The 22,692-nt window shown below is 37.7% G+C and overlaps 1 protein-coding gene across 4 annotated transcripts in view; it reads left to right on the forward strand.

Moving 5' to 3' along the window:
- Dis3l2 (Dis3 like 3'-5' exoribonuclease 2) overlaps positions 1-22,692 on the forward strand; it is a 440,068-nt gene that overhangs the window by 375,336 nt on the left and 42,040 nt on the right. For all 4 annotated transcript variants that reach the window (XM_090373977.1, XM_090373976.1, XM_090373978.1 and 1 more), the window contains one exon: positions 14,886-15,016. In XM_090373977.1, coding sequence (XP_090230103.1) covers positions 14,886-15,016 — 131 coding nt within the window. The remainder of the gene's footprint in view (positions 1-14,885; positions 15,017-22,692) is intronic.

The raw sequence follows: 22,692 nt of genomic DNA on the forward strand, positions 1-22,692 counted from the left end.
ATACGTGAAAATCGGAAGAATTAATACGTACTGTAATAATGTGTACATACTAACTAAACTAGTTGACATTTCTGTTCACTGACATTTGTGGGTGGGGGTTAAAATTTAAAACAGTAAAAAGATAAGCAATCAGTAACAAAGAACACGGCACACACACAAATTGCAAGTAACACAACACGCGCAAGTGAGAACGGAGTAACAAATTACGAAGCTTTAAAAATAGGAATGAAGAGAAGATCTGAAAATTAATTTTTTATCTGATTGAAGAGTTCATGGAAGTGTAAACACATTTTACCATAATAACCCACAGAATTCCAACTGTCAGTATTACCGCAAATTCAATAAGATCGAGTTTACTGTCCGTTTATGATAGATTTCACTAACAGAAAAGCCCAATTAACAGGTGACTGCTAATTGTTTTTATTGTTTTATGGTTGTGACCCCCAGAAATCCGACCGAACTACGTGGTACGGTCGGAAACAATCGTAGGGTAATCTCCAGTGCTGAGGTCTCCTGCCCCGATTAAACGGCATTTTGTCCCAATTAAGCGAAGTAAACCCTGGCTATTTTCTCGATTGGTTTTTGTTTTTTAAGATTTGCCCCAAATAAACGGCTGCCCCGATTAACCGGTGGCCCAAATAACCGGAATCCACTGTATTTTAGGCAATGAACTGGCTGATAAAGCTGCAAAAAATCCAACTACCTTTGATTTAACCAATATCCCTGTTCCAGCATCAGATTGAGTACTAACCGTTCATGCTGCTTGCCTATCACAATGGACAGCACTCTGGCACTCTCAGACTAATAATAAACTCTTTCAGTTTAAACAAGATCCGAAAATTTGGCGTTCCAGTGTCCGTACATCGAGACGAGAAGAAGTAGTCCTTTCAAGGGCAAGAATAGGTCATACTCATCTGACGCATCTTTATTTACTCACAGGAGGTGATCCACCACAGTGTACACATTGCTCTCACAACTTGACTGTTAGACATATTCTCATTGGCTGCCCCTACTATAAACAACACAGAGCTTCATCCTTGATCTCACTGATAAATAATCGTAAACCAATAACTCTTGAAAATCTCATTGGTGATAAGGCAAATATTTCTGAATTTTTTGACTTCCTCAAGCAAACTGGACTTTTTAATAATTTCTGATTTCAAATTTTCTTTTGATTTTATGGAAATTCCTCATCTCTTAAAATAATAAGTGAATAGGCACATTATAGCCATAGATGCTTATGTGCCATTAAGCCTCCATAACAACAACAACACGTACCCGGCTGTCCACACAGTGCAACAGGAAACATGATTCATCGGACCAGACAACCTTCCAATCACTAAATGTCCAGTTTTGATGCTCGCATGCCCATTGTAGGCGCTGTCACCAGCGAACCGTGGTTAGCATGGGTACTCGGAGCGGCTTGCGGCTACACAGGCCCATTTTCAGCAGGGGTTTGATGTACTGTGTGTTGTGACACATTACTCCTGTCACCAGCATTCCAATTACCGGCTAGTTGTGCCACAGTCATCCTTCTGTTTCCACATACCATCCAGGAAAGCCTTCACTCACATCAAGCATCGATGAGCCTTGGTTGTCCAACACCTTGCTGGTGGTTTGTGGGTTCCCCTCCTTGGACCACTTTCAGTAGGTACTAACCACGGCTGACCGTAAGCACCCCACCAGCCGTACTGTTTTGGATATGCTCTGACCCAGTCATCTGACCATTACAATTTGGCCTTCGTCAAACTCGCTTAAGTCTGCTGCTTTTTTCATCTGAAGAACAAGAGTAACACCGATTAATGGAGCTCATTATTTATTTTTTTTTTTTTTTTTGTTCTTTCAATATGAAACTTCTTTTAGACATTCGTTTCTGCAAAAGTGCTGCTTCATCTATGTTAAAAACTTGTTGAGAAGTATAACACACAAAACCCCTCTTCAATAATTTTAAGAAGTTCTTTTTTGAAAGTTTCGGTTCCTTGATCTGCACTTGCAGCTTCTCCCTTGATTTTAAATCTATTCAACCAGCCCTTACTAGTTTTAAATGGTTCCACATTTTTTTTTTTTTTTTTTTTTTAGGTGAGTTTTCTTCAGATCATCATATTGGCTAATCTCTCTCTCTTTTATAATATTTAACTTAACTGAATTCTGCATTGGATATTATCTTCAATAAAATTAGTTAGTCTTTCCATTTCAATCCTAATAGACCGGGCTAGCCAGGTAGGTAAAGTGCCTGCCTGGTAACCCAAAGGTCGTGGGTTCGAATCCTGCCTCGGGCTGGGATCAAATACTGCAAAAACCTTGGGAGGTGCATTATGGCCACAGAAGCCGATGCGCCAACAACTACCAAAAAAAAAAAAAAAATCCTAATAGTCGGCCTAGTCCTAGTTGCTTGCAGTGGAACAGCTACTTTCCCGCTGCTAAAATTAATTCTTTATTTTTTTATGATTGTTCTTACAGTTAAACTTGCAAATCCTAAATTATGGCACACATCTGCTTGCCTTTGACCGGAATTGATTCGCTTCAAAACGTCTAATTTAATTTTCAAATTCAGTCTTTTTCTTAAATTTATAGTCTTCATACTGCGCCCAGACGTCGTTGCTCTTTCATTCTTATCGGCCATTATTAACTCTTTGAAAATGTAACTGCGTTGGTTGCATTAATTACGATACAGTGTTCGAGTAAACTGTTCATTACGCACAATGTCTAATACTGTACTGAGTGATGATTAGTCTTTGGATAAATGCATATAACGCAAATATTACAAGCAATATACTTAATCATTTTTTAAAATGTTGATCTCGGAACTGCGTAACAAGTCACTGTACTGCATTAAATTAGCGTGCGAGAAAATTTCACTGAGCGTGGGAAAATTTCTCAAGTTGGCGTGGAAAACGTTTTAATGATGTTTTATTATTCATTTTCAAGCTATCGACTCCATCAAATGAAACGATTTCGTTAAATATGCCAAAAATGTAATCTGTAAAAGAGCGTTATAGTGATCTGTGACAGCGTTATAATCAGATACGGGTTATAATATAAGAACAGCGTTATAGCGAATCAGCGTAAAGTGAACCGCGTTATAACGGGGGCCTGCTGTATTCCAGTTTACCGTGACTCTTTAACTCAGTTATTTTACATATCATCATCATCGGGAACTTGGTTCGGCTTGCATCTTTTAAGACCTGTTCTGTTGTAGCTCATGGAGCCATCTTTGTCTTGGTCCACCCACATCTCTCTTGCCTATAGGTTTCGCCACGGATGTGCTTTTGCACCGGTAGTGGTTGGCTCATGGCATTGCCTATAGGTTTGCAGTTGAAGGCTAATTTTGGGATCCAGTCTGGGTACATTCTTTCTATGCGGCTGATCCATTTTTTCTGATACAGTTTTATGTCATTTACTATGTTATCTACTTTTAATTTCGAATATCTAAAATTCTTTAGTGGTCTAGTCTTGTAAAGCCTAATAATGGTCTTAAAAATATCATTTGTGCTGCTTCTAGTCTTTGTGCATCTTTCTTATTTATGACCCAAGTCTCACAGCTGTAGAAGAGGGCTGATTTTGAAGTGATGTTGTGCAGTCGTAATTTTGTTTCTGTTGTCATTTGTTTTCCGAAGTGGCGTTTAATTGTTCCGTTCATTTTATTATATTTTTGTAGTTTAGTGTGGATGTCTTTCCCTTCATTTGATATTAAATTTCCCACTAAGGTGAAATCAGATATTTTTTCTATTATTTTGTCATCAATAACAATTTTGACTCTATATTTTTTTTCCACATAATCCCATTGATTTTATTTAGATTTTCATCTCGTACTTTTTGCCTATTTTATTCAGTTCATTAGCTGCTATGTGTAGTCATCTTCTGATTTCAATTATAACTTGATCATCAACACCGATGGAGTTTGGATATAGTTTGGATTTTATTCCTGTGTTCAACTGTATTCCGTTGTTAATTGTTTTTTCCATTCTTTTTTTAATTTTATTGATGTAGATATTAAATAAATTTTATGATAGTCCACATCCTTGTTTGACTCCTATATTGGTGTTAATTGGATCTGATAGTTGGGCGTTAGAATATTTTATGCAGACTTTTGAGTTTTTATATTTGAGTTAACAAGTACAGGTCACTTTTGAAAAAAAGCCGTGAAATAGGGTTGAATTTGAAAGTGTCTGCAATTCTGCCCAGACACGATAGGAGGGAGTATATGATGAGAGCCTTGTCGATCAATTCGGCCCTGGAAAGATTGTGCAAGGCTCAAGGGGTAGAATTTTTTTCAGCCTGGACTGTACTTGTTAAAAGGAGAGATTGCTTCTACAGGGATGGGATACACTTAAATAGAAAGGGTGCAAGAATATTTGCTGATGCTATCGAGGCAGTGTTAGGTGGGTCGGAAAACTGCTAGCTTGGGGGGAGACAAACACGAATAGATTAACAGTAACCACTGGCAGAGGTGAGGTGAAAGAGATTCTTGCACTGCTTCTATTGGAATGAGCAGAAACCTGAAAAACAAGATGCAGGATATTTCAGAGACTGCCGGGAGTCATTGCAGTACAAGTAAACACATGGGTTGTGTTAGGGTAGCTAAGAATAGAAATAGGTGCATGTATACTTGCGTGTACACCAATGCTAGGAGTTTAGTAAATAAATTTGATGAATTTGAGGTATTGCTCAAAACATCAAAGGCAGATATTGTTGGGATATCAGAGACGTGGTGTCACACAGATATAAGGAATGCAGAACTGGAATTTGGGGAGTACAACATCTACAGAAAGGATAGACTGGATAGGAAGGGAGGAGGGGTTATGCTATTAGTTAAGAAATACATAAAATCCAAGGAAGTGAAGCCAATGGACATCACTGGACAGTGCAGTGTCGAGTCAGTTTGGTGTGACATAAGCATTGGGAGATCAAAATTGAGAGTAGGAGTGTGCTATAGGCCTAATGACTCTGATGAGTATAATAAGAAACTGTACAGGGAAATAGTGGGCCAGTAAATCAGAGAGTCTTATAATGGGAGATTTTAATTTCCCAGATATTAACTGGAATTTGGGGGCTGGTCACTCACACACTAGCAAGGCTTTTGTGGATTTATTGGATGATTGTTTTCTACATCAGCATGTTCAGGAGACAACTAGAGAGAGGAATACTCTTGATTTGATTATCAGCAGTGATTCTTCATGCATTAAGAACCTGCAGATAAATGAACCACTAGGTGGCAGTGATCACAGTGTGCTGAAGTGAGATTTACTCAAAAGAGGTAACTACCATTAGGGGTAAAGGGAAGGGTTATTGCTTTCATAGAGGCGACTATGATGGACTCAGACAGTATTTAAATTCTATACAGTGGGACCAACTGATGATGTTATCAACAGCAAATGCAAAAAGGGAAGCATTCAAAGAACTTATCTTGGAAGCTACTAGGCATTACATACCAACTAAGAAATATTGTTCAAGGTTTAGGCCTAAATGGATGTCAGATGAACTAATGAGACATGGCAGAGAAGAAAAATGCATGGGATACATATAAATTAATGGGTGACATGGAAGCCTATGATAGATATAAGCTGATCTGCAACCAAGTTACAAAGGAGGTTAGGCAGGCGAAGGCAGATTACGAGAAATCTTTGGCAAAGGATGCAAAGAAAAACAGCAAAGAGTTCTTTACTTATGTAAACTCTAGAAGGAAGGGGATGAATCAGATTGGTCCACTTGATATCAATGGTTCAACTGTTGATGATCCTGCTCAGGTAGCTAACAAACGAAATGAATATTCTGCATCAACATTCACATATGAGGAGTTATTCAGTGAGGTGAATGCCAGAGGTGTATTCAACTCTGGCAGTAAGCTAGATAATCTTGTAATAACTGAAAGTAAAGTGGAGGAGAAATTGTTGAAGATAAACAGAAGAAAGGCACCTGGGGTGGATGGGATCTATCCAGTTATATTAAAGGAGGCAGCAAAGGAAGTAAGCAAACCCTTAGCCATAATTATGGGAGCTTCCTTGGACTCAGGGGAGGTACCCACAGACTGGAGATGTGCAAATATGACCTCAATTCACAAAGGAGGATCAAAGGCTGGCACAAGTAATTATAGACCTGTGAGTTTAAGTTCTGTTCCAGAAAAATTAATGGAGGCACTGGTTAAAGAAGCACTGCAGGATCATCTAGACAAGACTTCAGTTATAGCTTGGACACAGCATGGTTTTGTTAAGGGAAAGTCTTGCCTGACCAATTTGATTGGATACTATGATGCAGTCACAAAGGAACTGGATGCAGGGAATAACTTTGATATTATATACTTGGATCTTAGAAAGGCTTTTGATACTGTTGCACATGGAAGACTGCTGCACAAATTGGAGCAGTGTGGCATTGGAGGCAAATTGCTGCTGTGGATAAAGGGGTGGCTGAGGGGGAGAAGACAGAGAGTGGTAATCAATGGACACTGCTCTTCGTGGATTAATGTTATTAGTGGAGTCCCTCAGGGCTCAATGTTGGGTCCATTATTGTTTTCTGTATTCATAAATGATATTGATGAGGGTATATCAAGCTTAATGTCGAAGTTTGCAGACGATACAAAGGTAGGCGGTGTTGTCAAGGACACTACTGACACTATGCTGCTGCAACAGGATCTGGAAAGGTTGAGCAGATGGGCTGAGAGGTGGCAAATGAAGTTTAACATTGACAAATGTAAAGTACTACACATGGGAAACAGCAACCCCAGAGCAACGTATCAACTCTGTGGTACTACACTGACAGTGGTAGAGAATGAAAGGGACCTGGGGGTGGTTGTGCAGGCAGATATGAAGTTCTCTGAGCAGTTAAGACGGGCTGCAAGAGTAGCTCATGGTGTATTGTCAATAATATATAGGAATTTTTCTATCAGGGATAAGGAGGTGATTATTCCCTTGTATAAGGCAATGGTCAGGCCACACCTAGAGTACTGTATACAGGTCTGGAGGCCTCATTTCAAGAAGGATGTAGAGCTGCTGGAACGAGTACAGAGAAGGGCAACAAGATTAGTGAATGGAACAAAGGGGTGCTCTTACGAAGAAAGGCTTAAGTTTTGCAAATTACAGTGTCTGGAGACTAGGTACCAGCGAGGTAATCTGATAGAGGTGTATAAGGCCTTGAATGGTTTGAGCATGCTCAATGCTGATGGGATTCTTCCTCTCGCTCAGAATAATCACCTGAGAGGGCATAAATTCAAATTGAGGAAAGATGTAGGATAGACATGCGGAAATTTGCCTTTAGCCAGCGGGTGGTTGGTTGGTGGAACAGACTTCCATCCCTTGCCGTGGAAGTTGATAGGCTAAATAAGTTTAAGGCTCAGCTGGACAGGTATTTTGAACAAACAGAGGGGTGAAGTGGAAGTGGTTTTTTTTTTTTTTTTTTGGCTGATGCTGCATAAGCTTTCTTTCTTGCATCAAATGCCTCTACTAATGCTAATGATAATATAGGCTTTGTATCGCTTTCCGAAGTTGGGTTGGGATATTTTCTTCGTGTAGAATCTGCCAAAGTTTTTCTCAGCTTACATTGTCATATGCTTTTTCATAATCAATAAACATCAGAAATGTTGGTAGGTTGAATTCCCTTCTTTTCTCCAAAATGTGTTGTAATGAGAAAATGACATCTATTGTGCTTCTCCCTTTTCTGAACTGACATTTTTCTTCTTCTAAGAATTGTTCACTGTATTTATTAAATTTATTCTTTAGTATATTAGAGTGTAGCTTTGAAGCAGTTGATAGCAGTGTTATCCCTCTGTAGTTGTTTCTGGAGCCTTTTTTGTGTAAATTGATTACTATTCCTGTTTCCCAGTCTTTGGGTATCTGTTGCTTATGCCATATGATGTTAAATTATTTTAGAAGTGCATTTTTTAATAAGGTGCCACCATATTTAAATAGTTCTACATTCAAATTGTCTATGTCTTTTTCGGTTTGATTTTTGCAATATTAACTCTAGTTCTTCCGCTGTTATATTTTCTTCATCTTTGGTTACCACAGATTCATCCTCCAATTCCTTAGTGCCAGGGGTCATACCATAGTTTTGAAGTTGCAGATGAACTCAACAGTTACTTTGCATCGATATTTACAGAAGAAAAACCCTTTACATCACTGAGAAATTATAGGAGGGAAGTTGAGAAAAATGTAATTAATGGTGTTAAAATTTCACATGTTTATTTAATGAAAAAAGTTTGAGCCTACAGGCCAATAAGGCTCCTGGGGTTGATGGCATATACCCTATAATCTTAAGGGAGGCGGCAAGTGAGTGCATTGAACCATTGAGGCTAATTATGTGAGCATCACTGGACTTGGGAGTGATTCCGTTGGATTGGAAAAGTGCCACTGTATCTCCAATACATAAGGGTGAAGTGGGAAATTACCAGCCGGTTAGTCTAACTTCAGTAGTAGTAGGTAACATCATGGAGACAGTGATCAAAGTTTGAATTTGGGATCATTTAGATAGAAATGAAATTCTGAAAGACCCTCAGCATGGAGGCGCCTCCGTAGCCAGGTGGGAAGGAGCAGCAGTGCGTAGCACACGCTTCTTGATTAGACCGGGGTTCGAGCCCATCACCACCAAATACAGAGGATGCGGAAAGGTCAGGGAATGACCACTGTATTTCCCGGAGCAATATGGCCTTAGTTGCTAATGCTCCTAAAAACCAAATAACAACAACAAATCAGCATGGTTTTGTGAAGGAAAAATCATGTTTAACTAATCTGGTTAGCTGTTTTTACAGGGTCACTCAAGAGCTGGACTTGAGGAATAATTTCGACATTGTTTATTTGGAATTCAGCAAAGCATTTCACTGAGTCCCATATGAGCGGTTACTTTATAAGCTGGAACAGGTTGGAATCAAAAGGAAAATCCTTAGATGGATAGCTGGATGGCTTCAGTGCAGGAGGCAGAGGGTTGTGATAAATGGTTATTCTTCAGATTGGGTTGATGTAAGAAGTGGGATTCCCCAAGGATCAGTATTAGGACCACTGTTGTTTTTGATTTTCATAAATGACATTGATAAAGGGATAGAGGGCGTGACATCTAAATTTGCAGATGATGTAAAGATTGGTAGAGTAGTTAATGATTGCTGCCAAGCAGAGCTTCTTCAGAATGACCTAGATAGACTTCAGAAATGGTCAGAAAAATGGCAGCTATGCTTTAATCCAGCAAAGTGTAAGGTATTATACCTGGGGAACAGTAACCCCAAAATAACTTATACACTTGGCGGAGTTGAACTAAAGCCGGTAGTGGAGGAAAGGGACTTGGGTGCTATGATACAGTCAGACTTTAAGTTCTCTAAGCATTGTTGACAGGTTGCAAGGCCCATGGTCTCCTATCGGTGATTTATCGACCAATCGCTAGTAGAGATATGGATGTCATAATCCCATTATATAACGCTATTGTTAGACCACACTTGGAATACTGTGTTCGGATATGGAGACCACACCTAAAGAAAGACATTGTGCTTCTTAAAAGGATCCAGAGATGGGTAACTCGCCTGGTGAGATCAGCAAAAGGGCGTCCATATGAGGAAAGACTTTGAATATGTGGGTTGCAGAGCTTGGAAACTAGGCACCTTAGAGGAGACTTGATTGAGGTGTTTTAAGGCTCTGAGAGGCATAAGCAAAATGAATGAGGATGAAATTTTCATGGTTATAAATGATTCTAGAACTAGGGGAGATGTTTAGACTGAATTGTCTAAACTAATGTGTCCTACCAGTGTAGGACACATTAGTCTGGCCTTCACCTGACATTCCAATTCATCCTGTAGGGGTTCTGTAGGATTCACATTGATACCTGTTGAAACTGCCATATAACAGGGGGTTCATGAACTTGTCGAAAATACTAAGCTAGTTGCTGGCATTCTTAGTTTACCGCACAACTACCAAAGGTTTAGGCCATACTATGAGAAATAGTCACACACTATAACCCTCCACCTCTTCCACACTTACACTATAATTTTTAGTGTTTTCCACCAACCATGGAATAAAACGAAAGACGAAAAACCCAAATTTTTAAAATATTTAATATTTACAATAAATGATTTACAAACAAAATATTACTGATAGTAATTTTAAAATAAAATAAAACAACTGTGATATACAGGATAATAATAAAATGCCGAATTTAAAATGCAATAAAATATACTGGGTTAAAAGCGCTAAAATACTAACTGAAGCTTTCAAAGGCTTCTGCCTTCTTTCTCAACAGTGTTGAGAAAGAAGGCAGAAGTATTAAATATTTTAAAAATTTGGGTTTTTCGTCTTTCGTTTTATTCCATGGTTGGTGGAAAACACTAAAAATTATAGTATGAGTATACCCAACCCCAGAGGCCTATTTGAAGAATCTTCCACACTTTATCGTTGGCACACTACACCCTAGGCATCTTCCATGTCTATACCTGCCCATCTGATCAACAAAGGTGTAGCAAGATTTTCCACTCTATTAGAACCACTTTCCACTGCTCTGTGGACTGATTATGGCATTTGTTGTGCCATGCAAAATAAGACTACTGATTGCAGTTGGCAATGTTTGGCTTATGTACCACTGTTCTCTTATGAAAACCAAGGCTGTTGGGCTCTGTATGTAGGATGTTTGTTACTCAACACCTGTTGATGCCTTAAACTCCTAGTTTAAAGCATCATTGCAAAACATCAACGAGGATGTTTTGCATCATTGACTCCAGATATCTTTGCAAAACATCAACTCCTAGTTGATGTTTTGCAAAGATATCTGGCAGTTTTGTAATCTACTGCTTTTCCAAGGCCCTCTATTCACATGGAATGAGCTTTTGTGGTCTTCCTGTGCATTGCTGAGTGGTAGTGATAGTGTGCATAGGGTCAGGTGCCACCTGTGGTTTCCCACATCTGCACCATATGTACACTGTGAATAAATACAAAACACTTTAAATACCAGGAAAGTGTTGGATGTGTAGTATTTTGTTGGGTTCTGTTTTGTGTCCTGGTATTTGGCTGCAGAGCCCGTGGTGGGACCCTGCTTTGCCTGCACACACACCAAGGTTATTAATATACAAGAGAAAAAGAGTGGGGGAAAGAACTGAACCTTAGGGGGACACCAGCATTAGTGGAGAAGTTGGAAGACAGAGAGCCTTCTACCACCACCCTCAGTGAGCTATCAGAGATAAAACTGGATAACCAATTACAAAAAACAGTTGGCAAACAATAAGATGGAAGCTTGTTTAGAAGACCTTTATGCCAAACATGATCAAAAGCCTTTCAGATGTCTAGAGCAACTGCTTGTGTTTCACCGAAATTTTCCATTCAATTTGTCCATAAATGGATAACATAAGCCAGAATATCACCAGTCGATCAACACCGATGCCGATCATTGATCAGACGGAGGTTTCTAGGTAGTTTATTTAAGAGTTGACGGTTAATTTATTTCTCCATTACTTTAGAAAGAGTAGAAGTAACTGGATGGGAGGGATTTGTAACCCTTTTTAGGAACTGGTTGGATATGAGCAAATTTCCAAGCAGAAGGAAAAACACCTATGGAATAAGAAAGTGAAAAAAGGCAGCAAAGAACAGGAGTAAGTTCAGGAACACAGGTTTTGAGAACAAGTGGAGAAATACCATCAGGATCTGTAGCTTTCTTAGCATCAAAATTCTTCATAATCCTTTTGACAGAAGACTACAGGACGCATTGAATGGAGTATGTAGGGAATGGAGGGAGATGTTTTACCAAGATCATTAATACATGAGTTGGAATTAAAATGGGATGCTAGCAGATCAGCTTTATCCTTGGCTGAAGTGACAACAGAACCATCTGGTTTTGACAGAGGTGGGAGCAGAGATGGGCAAAATTGCGGCCAATAGCTTTGGCAAGAGACCAGAATGCTTGGCTACCATTAGGGCAGGAAGCAAGTTTCCTACTCTTAGCCTGTTCAAAATCTAGTTTAGACTGATTAATTGTTGCGAGCTTTGGTGTAGGCAGAAAATGAAACCGAAGAATTGGAAACAAGACGATTACAATATGCAACATTATTCTCTTGAACAGTCATTGCACATTTATATGAAAACCAAGGTTTAGATAAAGGACGAGATTTTAAAGTGATAAAGGATCCCATTCCTACAAGAATAATTTCACTGACACGATCTGAGCAAACGTTGACATCAGAAGTTTTGAAACAGTAATCCGACCAAGGAAAAGAAGAAAAGAAATCTCGCAGGTCATCCCATTTTGCATTCTTGTAATGCCAAACATGAGGTTGGGATAGCCATAAGATAAAGGCTCCATTGGAGAAGAGACAATCAGCAAGTTGTGATCTGAGGTACCTAAAGGACCACGCACTTCGACCATGTACTTAGAAGGGTTGTTTGTGAGAAAAAGATCAAGCATGTTGACTTTATGGTCAGGATTTTCCAGTATTCTTGTAGGTAAATGTACAATCTGTGCAAGGTAATTGCAAAAGCCTCAGCATCTCAACCAGCTGGGTCAGTGTGACTAGAAAACGGAAGCCAGTTGGTGTTGTGAACATTAAAATCACCAAGGAAAATTACCTCACTGTTAGGAATATTGGACTGGAGAAAGTCGAGTTGCAAAGAGAGGAAGTCAAAGAGCTCCAAGTGATTAGTGGAGTTGGGAGAACAGTAGAGACAACAGATGAACTGACAGAATAAGGTAGAAAGATTTTAAGCCAGTGAAGGTCGAAAAGAGGAGATTCCAAATTACCAAGTCTCTGACAGGGAATATCGGAACGGACATATGCTCAAGTACCACCTTTGAGGCGAAAAGAATCCTACAGCGAATAATATGGGCAACTGAGATGAGCAGTAGTTGAATCAACCGATAACTGAGATTCTGTCAGAAAAAGTACATGGGGTTTGGCAGACTGCAAGTGGAAATGGACATCGTGGAGATTAGAATTGAGACCATGTATATTTGTGACATGAACCCTAGTGTTTGGGAGGTTTAGATCTTTTTACAGATAAGCGTGCTCTTTTAGTTTGACAATTAATGGTTTATTTAATAGTAAGAAAAAGTGGGGGGAACATGCTGTATGAAGTAATGAAATTTTTGGATATGTCATACACATGGTAAGAACCCAGATCCTTGACATAACGTGGCCTCGACAATGCCTCCCACATACATGTTACTCCGACTCCCTCCAGTCACTATCTGGCAGAGTAGATGTAGCAAGATTATACACTAGCTGATCTGGAAGCCTTGTAAAGAGTTACCAATAGGTTCAGTCCAGTGTACTAACTAGTGGCTGGCCTGCGAACACCGTTTTAGAGCTGTACCCTCGAAATGTAAAGAAGATTGGATCGTGCCATGAAGTCCGTCATATCCTCAAAATTCATCAGTGATACTGCATGATAGAAGAGGTGTGGGAGGGTTGACCGGAACTTAGCTTCGGAGACTAAAAATGGGTTCCTGCACTTCAAGCCTCCAATAAGCAAAGTGGTGTGTATTGCACTGGTTTACGTGAGTCATCTACCACCTAAAATCGCCTGATAACTCAGAGGAGCAGCATTTCTTCATGTGGTGTGGGCACCACACCTCGACGACTGCTTACATTGGTTTATATCTGGGTAGTCACCCACAGTGTGCTTGTGCATGGAGGTTATACCCAGGATTACTAACAGTCCCACCATCGTGAAGGTGCAAGCAGAGGATTTGGCTGTCACAAACCTACCAGACTTCGCCGAAATCAGGTCCACTTGACTTTGAATGTCACCCGAATATCAGTTCCATCAGCATTTTAGACTCCCAGGTTGCAAGTACAGCTTGTCTGACATATCTGATTGAATGTCTGTGACAACCTCAAACACCAAATGAATTATCAATGAATTATCATCTACCACCTGATATCGCCTGATAACACAGAGGGGCGGTTTAATTATCAGATTAAACACTGTTTTACTACATGAAAAAATGCTACTAACTGCAAAAGGTTATACTTATGAGGTGCTAATGTTGCTTGCAGCTGAGCAGCAGTTATTAATAAACCAAATTAGGCAAAAACAATGAAACTACAAAAGAAATAAAATAAAACAAAAGAATCAAATAAACAAGCAAGAGCCAATGCCTACCCAGGGAGCACAGCAGCACCAAATCCTGCAAAAATAAGGTGCAGCTGATGCACTTCATAAATATAACCTGTTTCAATTAGCAGCAATTTTACTATGTGGTAAAACTGTTTAATCTGATAACTCATTAATTCTTTAAATTGTGTTTCTTTAAAATTCAAATTTTGAAATGGTTGGTCGAATTCAAAATCAATTCTTTTATAAGCATCACTTCTCAAACCTGTCTCCATTAAACTAAAATGGTGTCTATGCCCCATATTATTAGTGGGGGGGACAAGCTATAATTTTATTAATAACTTTCCTGAGATGGATTTAATTTATTTAATATTAAATACTACAGGCAACTGCTGCATATTAATTATCTTGATTTCTTATTGAGTTTTTTTTTGTTTGTTTGTTTGTTTTTTTTTACCATTGATGAATAATGAAACTTAAAATATTTTGCCTAAATTATACTAAAAAAAAAATCAGATGTCACAATTCTAGTTAAGATGCACATTTCAAGAAACATTTTGCACTTTCAGATTTCTTCTGGCCTGATAGATGAATTGTTGTTAGCTTTTCAGTTTCTGATTTTTAAAAGTTAGCAAGTCTGCATTTCTCTATTGGAAATGAATGGAATGTTCAATTTAATTTGAACATTCCATTCATTACTATCCATACATATTAAGAAATTTCATTTCACATTTTCTACATATTCTATTCCTCATTGGTGAAAATTTCACATTCTTATATATTGGGTTGCTTTTAACTTTTGAAAACTTGATAATTTAAAGACTGGGTGCAATAATTTTAATGATTATATGTACATATTTCTGTTTTCTCCTCCAGGTCTTTCTTCCCTACCTGATTATCAACCAAAAGACCTTCAGAAACATGCTCTTCATTGCAATGATAGAAAATATGCTTCAAAACGAGTTCAAGAATTGAGTTGTGAATTGTTTTTGGGAGTATTTATTAAGGTACTTATATTGTGTATAGTAAATGTGCAGTTTTTTCTGTTTTAATAATAGAATTCCTTATACTTTCATGAACCATCTTTGTCTAATAGTAAGTCACTGGCACTGAGAATCCTTGATTTTGGTATTGGTGTTTTTGGGCACAAGGGCAACTGGGGCCAAAATGTGCCTACCTCCTATGTTATGTTTTTATATAAAAATTTGGTCCAATTTGTCATCGGAGTAAATCCTTGAGGCTCCAAATAAGTTTGTACAGGTCAGACAAATAACAAACTCAGTAAAATAATGACAAGCTCAAGAGTTTTATTAATAATGGAATGTTAATAAAGAATCAATTCAGTATTTTTTTTTTTTCATGCCTATAATAGTCCCAGAAATGTTTTCTTCCCATCTTAAAAATATGAAAACCATTAGCATAATCAATTTCTTCTAGCAATTCGTATTTTAATATTCATAGCTGCTAAACATTTCTCTCTCTTATGACACTGTACTATGAAGTTAATTTTTTATTAATTACAGTTACAAAAAAGACCATTTACATATTTTCCGTATGAAGGATTAAAAAAAAAAGGATTCTGTTTTGTAGTTGGAAGAAATTTCCAAAAATATTATATTAGTGTTGTTTTGCAGTCTTTCCCTTTCATACTTAAAAACTCTAGAAGTTAGCACTATTAAGTTCAACCAATACTTACAGTCATATTTCAACAGTCAGACATTTCTGAAGTCCTTTGTTATATGGTTTGAGAGAAAGGAGGTATACCATTACCTCCTTTCTCTCAAAAGCATTATCAAGTCAACAAATCTCTTAGCAGCTTGAACCACTAGGTAGTGATCGACATTATTACAGACATTATCATATGGCCATCTACAAAAGTTCAGCAGGATAATACCTTTTACATTTAGAATATTTAAAACTATCTATGCCAAAGTTTCAATACCTGTAGCTTGTGGCAGAATAGAATTCCAAGAATTGTTCAATAAGAATTCATATAACTGTACCACAGAAGTAAATTTATCAGTAAGTATGAGCAGTATTTAGATTTTTTTTTCAGCAGATTTATTACATATGTTGGACAGACAACTTGTTTAGTTGAGACCCGCTGGTTTTTGTTGTAAAGTCGGACAAATGCTAACTTATTGTGATTTTCTCTTGTAATTAGAAGTATAAAGGGAGGTGAATAGCTTGATGGGGGCTTTTCATTTATACCATCTTCATAGGGGAGCAAACACATGTCAAATGCTGTATTTATAGCCCTACCACACCTCCCTTTATACTTCTGATTATTTCCCCATGCATGGATTTAGGATCAAAGCTTGCTTTTATTCCTTTGTACTCTTACTAGGCCTATTTCATTTCAATACTATTCTAATTACATTCCTGAATAAATCTCAGGTAAGAGAATTTCTGACTTAAAATATAAAATTTCTAAATTTAATATTCTCACTTAAAATATAATATTTCTAAAATTTAATATTCCAAAAATACTTCTTAATAGCCTACACTATCCTATTTTGTTTAAATTCACACCATTTATTCTAAATTCAAAATGAGAACACAGATCCTCTACAAGAGAAAATCAGAATAAGTAGCATTTGTCCGACTTTATGAAAATTAGCTGGTCTCGACTACACATGTTGCCTGTCCAACATGTCTAATAAAATTTCGAGACTTTAGGATTTCCATAATTTTTTACACTGTCAGATTTAGTACATACTGAAAATTTCCTCATAAGGACATTGATAAGGGGTTATAGAAAATGCTCTCAGCATTTGTTAAATAACATGCAGATGGGAAAGTAAAATTATTTGTTTTTGAAATTAACTATAATTGGACTATGCTGCTTCAAAATGACTTGGACCAGCTACTTGGTTTCCAGTTTACAGATATAGCCTATAAAAGGGAAACCAAGATCTAATTCCACTAAATTTAAGGTCTTGCACTAAGAAACAGAAGTCCAAAAAGGCACATGTGTGGTGTCCTATTAATTATTTATCGCACCTGAAAGTTGAGAGAAAGAAGCATTTTGCTTGTCAGTTTTGTGTAATTATGTAAAGTATATATACCTTGCTGTAAATAGCATAATTTATTTTTGATTGTTTTATACTGTAGTTTGGAACACTTTTTTTTTTTTTTATGATACAAGTATATTATATACCAGGCGATATCAAAGTTTTTCTCCAACCATGTTCTACATGTCCCAGGAGGTTGAGATTTGGAACATATATTACTCCTTCTCTGCATAGTCACTGCCCAAAGTGACACATTTCTCCCATCTTTTGCAGCACTTCCTTATGCCATTTTTGAAAAGGTCTTATTTTGCTCTTGAAACCATGCTTTTCTATTGCAGAAATTATTTCTCTGCACAAAACTGACTTCAGTTGCAGAAAGAGGAAGAAGTCAGAAAGTGCCAAGTCAGAAGAATAAGGTGGTTGTGGCAAGATCAGTGCGTGCAACAGCATGCCTTTGCTGAGCATTCCACATCACTTTTCTTTAATTGCTATATGTAATTGCTTCAGTAAGTTGTTGTAGTAATGTGCATTGATAGTGATACCCTTCTCCAGATAAACTGTGAGAATAAGGCCCATCTCATCTCAGAAAACTGACAGCACCAACTTCCCTGCAGATGGTTGCACTGGTCTTTTTGGGAGTTGGCAGTGATAGATGTGTATATTGTTTAGAAACCTTTTTTATTTCTGGTTCAAAGTGATATGTTCACAGTTCATCCATAGTCACAAATTGGAAAGAAAAAAAAAAAAAAAACAGGTCAAGATCACTATCACACATGGCAATCAACTCAGCAGAGCAGGCTTGCCTTTTTAATTGTTTTGAAGACATGTGAACAAGCAAGGAATTCATTGTGCTGCAATCTTATTCATGTTCAAATCATTGTGAATTATGCTCTCCACTGATCCATAGCTTATCCCAGTCTCAGAACTATCTGTTTAATTGTTATCTGGCATTGAGGATCAACTGGTCAGTTTTCTCCACTAGTTGAACAGTGTGAGATGTGGATAACCGCCCACTTCTTTTCTCATCATAGACACTCTCCTGGCTCCACTTGAACTGTCTCCACCAATTTTTTGTGGCTGTTTGTCTTGCAAAAACAGGAATTCGCTAATGGATCAATATTCAACTTTATCCATGGTGCATTGATAGTGATAGAATTGATAGAATTCGCTAATGGATCAATATTGAACTTTATCCATGGTGACACTCTGTCACACATTCAGCTGTGTAACAAAATAAACATAAGAGTGAGAGCAATGAAACTTCTGGCATATATTACTCAATAAATAAGCATTATATTTAATAAAACATAATATTCATAAAATACACAGACGGTGAAGGGAAAAACTTTTTGACACCCCCTCATACTTTAATGCCATATATGCTATGAAGAGAATTAAATCTGCTCATGGAAAGAATTAATTCTCACCTAATTAGGAGTCAACATTGTTGCCTACTTCTATACATCTGGTGGCAGAGACAGATCACCAGGAGCAACAGGTGCTGGTCTTACAGGAGGTTGTAATTCTAGGCAGGTATTTGTTAGAGAAACGAGAAATATATTCGTCTGCAGGGATTTGTGGGACAAAATCAAGTTTGTCTGCCAGGCACAAAATTTAAAAATTATATTATAGAATAATTAACATCATTTTTAAATTAAAGGTGACATGCAAGTACTAATAATACTAAATATAAACAGTCTGAGGTCTTCCTAGTTATCAGATGAGGTTGAGAAAAAGCCATGAGTTAGAGTTCAGTACAAAAGTTCATAGAATGCATGAACCCATGCATGATAAGGAGGTGGAATTTATGTAGTGTCCTGTGGTTATTGACAGAAAAAAAACTGTTTTTATAGAAATGGAATGCCCTTGAATAGAAAAGATGAAAAGATTATTTGATGCTATTCTAGCAGTAATGGCTATTTTGGGAACACTAATAACTAATTAATATGGAGGTGGAGCAGTTCTAGGTAGAACTGATATATGAATTGCCTAAAAACCATTCTATTCAGACAATTTGTACAGTGCCCGTTTGAAGTGATTATAACTATGACTCTTAGAGGTGAAATCAGCTGTACGAAACTATGAAACAGTTGTACAGAGAGATTAGAACTATCAGAATATCCAATTGGAAAATTCCTAGAAAACCACTGCCATATGCAATTACATGGATTGTAATGGTAATAGAGGCATGTGATGCAAGAAAGCAAGCGTAAAAGCTTATGTAGCATCAGAAAAAAAAAAAAAAAAAAAAACAATTTCACACAACCATTACCTCTAAACGTTTGTCCAGTTCCTCCTTGAATTTATTTAAGCTATTAATTTCCACAACGACAGATGGAAGTTTGTTTCATCAATTAACCATCCACTGGCTTAAGGCAAATTTCCACACATCTATTTTACAGCTGTCTTTCCCCAGTTTGAATTTATTCCCCCTTACGTTTGTAATCTGAGCAAGTGGAAGAATCCCATCCTTATACACCTCAGTCATATCACCTCACAGGTGCTAGTCTCCAGCCGCTGCAATTTGCAGAACTTTATCCTCTCTTGATAAGAGGACCCCTTCGTTCCCCTCACCAATCTTGTTGCTCTTCTCTGCACATGCTCAAGCAAATCTGCATCCTTCCTAAAATGAGGCCTCCTGACCTGTACACAGTAGCACACTGCCATTACTGTCATTAACAACCCTGCCACCCTTTGTATCATCTGAAAACTTCGACACTAAGCCTGATATACCTTCATCAGTATCATTGATAAATACACAAAACAACAGTGGACCCAACACCAAACCCTGTGGGACTCTACTAATAACATTAGTCCACGAAGAGCGGCATCCATTGATTACCACTCTCTGTCTTCTCCCACTTAACTTGTGTTATTACCCTTAATAACACAAGTAACCACCCTTTTATCCATTGTAGCAACTTACCCTTAATAACATTCTGCTACAATTTGTACAGTAGTCTTCCATGCACAACAGTGTCAGAAGCTTTCCTGAAATCCAAGTATATGATATCAAAATTATTTTTTGCATCCAGTTCCTTTGTAACCACATCATAGTATCCAATCAAATTTGTCAGACAAGACTTTCCCTTAACAAACCCATGCTGTGTCTGAATTATTGCTACAGTCTTGTCTAGATGATCCTGCAATGCATCTTTAACCGGTGACGCCATTATTTTACCCAGAACAAAAATTAAAGTAACTGGTCTGTAATTACTCGTGTCACACTTCGATCCCCCCCATTTGTGAATTGACGATACATTTGCACATCTCCAATCCGTGGGGACTTCTCCTGAGTCCAAGAATGCTCTAATAATTATGGCTAAGGGCTTGCTTACTTCCTTTGTCTCCTCCTTTAATATAACTGGATAGATCCCATCCACCCCAGGAGCCCTTTTTATGTTTAACTTCAACAGTTTATCCTCCACTTCATTCTCAGTTATTACAAAATCATTAAGCTCCCTGTTAGAGTTTAATAAGCTTCTGTTCTCCACTTCCCTACAGAATTCCTCATGTGTGAATGTAGATGCAAAATACTCATTGTTTGTCAGCTATCTGAGCAGGATCATCAATAGTCGAATCATCAGTATTAAGTGGACCAATCGGATTCATCCCCTTTATTCTAGAGTTTGTATAGAGTTTAAGTAAAGAAGTCTTTGCTGTTTTTCTTAGCATCCTTTGCCAAAGATTTCTTTTAACCTGCCTTTGCTTGCCTAATCTCCTTTGTTATTTGATTACAGACTAGCTTACATCTGCTATAGGCTTCTGTGTCGCCTGATAATTTATATGCATCCCATGCATTTTTATTTTCTGCCACGAGTGTGATTAGTTCATTTGACAACCATTTAGGCTACATCTTGAACAGCATTTCTTAGTTGGTGTGAAAAGCCTAGTAGCTTCCATGATTAATTCCTTGAATGCTTCCCACTTAGAATTTGTTGTTGGTATCCATCAGTTGGTCCCACTGTATAGAATTTAAAAACTGTCTGAGACCACTGTAGTCACCTTTACAGAAGCAAAAATCCTTTTCTTTACCCCTGATGGCAATTACATCTTTAAGTAAATCCCACATCAGTACACTGTGATCACTGCCACCTAGTGGTTCCATTATCTGCAAATTCTTAATACACGAATAATCACTGCTGATAACCAGGTCAAGAGTATTGCCCTCTCTGGTTGCCTCTCGAACATGCTGCTGCAGAAAACAATCACCAATAAATCCAAAATCCTGCTAGTGTGCGAGTGACCAACCCATAAGTTCCGGTCAATATCTGGGAAGATATTGACTGGAATGTACGCCCAAGATTAAAATACACCTTAGCACTAGAAACTAATAATGCAATCAATTTTCTTAATTTAACCATATATAAACAAAATAACAGGCTAAAGATAAAAATCTACAGGAAAAAAACCAGGCCAATATCTACATTTTCTCTCACACAACCCCACTAGTGTAAAGAAATCAGTTCTTTACAACCAAGTTTTTAATGCCTTCAAATACTGCCAATCACAAGATGATCTGTCTTTTGAGTTAAAAAATCTCACTTAAAAAATGTACAGCCAGGAAATATCCCATCAAACTAATCCAACAAATTATTTCAACTGTTAAAAATAAGATTAGTAGTTTAAGTGTTTCTAAACCCAGTTATAAAAAATGCAACCTGTCCAACATTCGCATTGTTCTCCCTTACCACGGCCAAATTGCTAGACGATTACGTCATATCTTCACTAACACTAATGTCTCTATAATTTTTTTCTACCTATAATAAATTAGGAGCCCCTTTTAACAAATATAAAGAAACCTTCATTTATGACACTAAAGACATCATTAACAGTTTATTTAATCAAATGTCAACCCAACTGTAATGCATGTTACATCGGGAGCACTAGTAATAAATTTGGATCATCCACCATCAAAAAACACACACCTACTACCATGTCCATAGTTTTTGCACACAGCAGGGAAATACTGAACTGTCTCAACATTTACACACTCATAACCACAACCCCTCAGTTGATGCCGCAACAACCACCTTCAAATTATAAACTCCTCCTATACGAATCCCTCATAATAGAATGGTATCGTCTCAACACTGATCTTGACGTCTTAAACACAAAACTTCCGGTTACCTTGTCTACCATTTGGAATCTCAAGCGAATTAAATCACCACGTGTTCAGCAAAACATTTTGGGCACTTAAGATCTGCAGCAACCTTTTCGCTCTTCTTTTTATCGCCAACTGAAGATGATCTATCGAAAGTCTGTCGTTCTAGACTATTGGCTTTATTCCTTTTTTTTTTCTTCTTTTTAATTCTTAATTTTTAATTTTCATTTCAGATAATTTTATTTTATTTTATTTATACAGCTTTATAATTCAACAACTAGAGGACGATATAGTGCACCCCTCCTCCTCTAGACTAAGTTTTTCAATTACTCTTTTTAAAGAGCTTGAGGTGGTTGTTGTTGTTTGGTTTTTTAGGAGCATTAGCAACTAAGGCCATATTGCTCCGGGGATATGCGGTGGTCATTCCCTGACCTTTCCGCATCCTCCGTATTTGGTGGTCACGGGCTCGAACCCCAGTCTAATCAAGACGCGTGTGCTACGCACTGCTGCATCTGCCCACCTGGCTACAGAGGCGCCCTTAAAGAGCTTGAAGTGCTAGTCAAAA

Source organism: Mastigoproctus giganteus, chromosome 5 (genome assembly GCF_048544385.1).
Source record: "Mastigoproctus giganteus isolate SK-2022 chromosome 5, ASM4854438v1, whole genome shotgun sequence".
NCBI lineage: Eukaryota > Metazoa > Arthropoda > Arachnida > Uropygi > Thelyphonidae > Mastigoproctus > Mastigoproctus giganteus.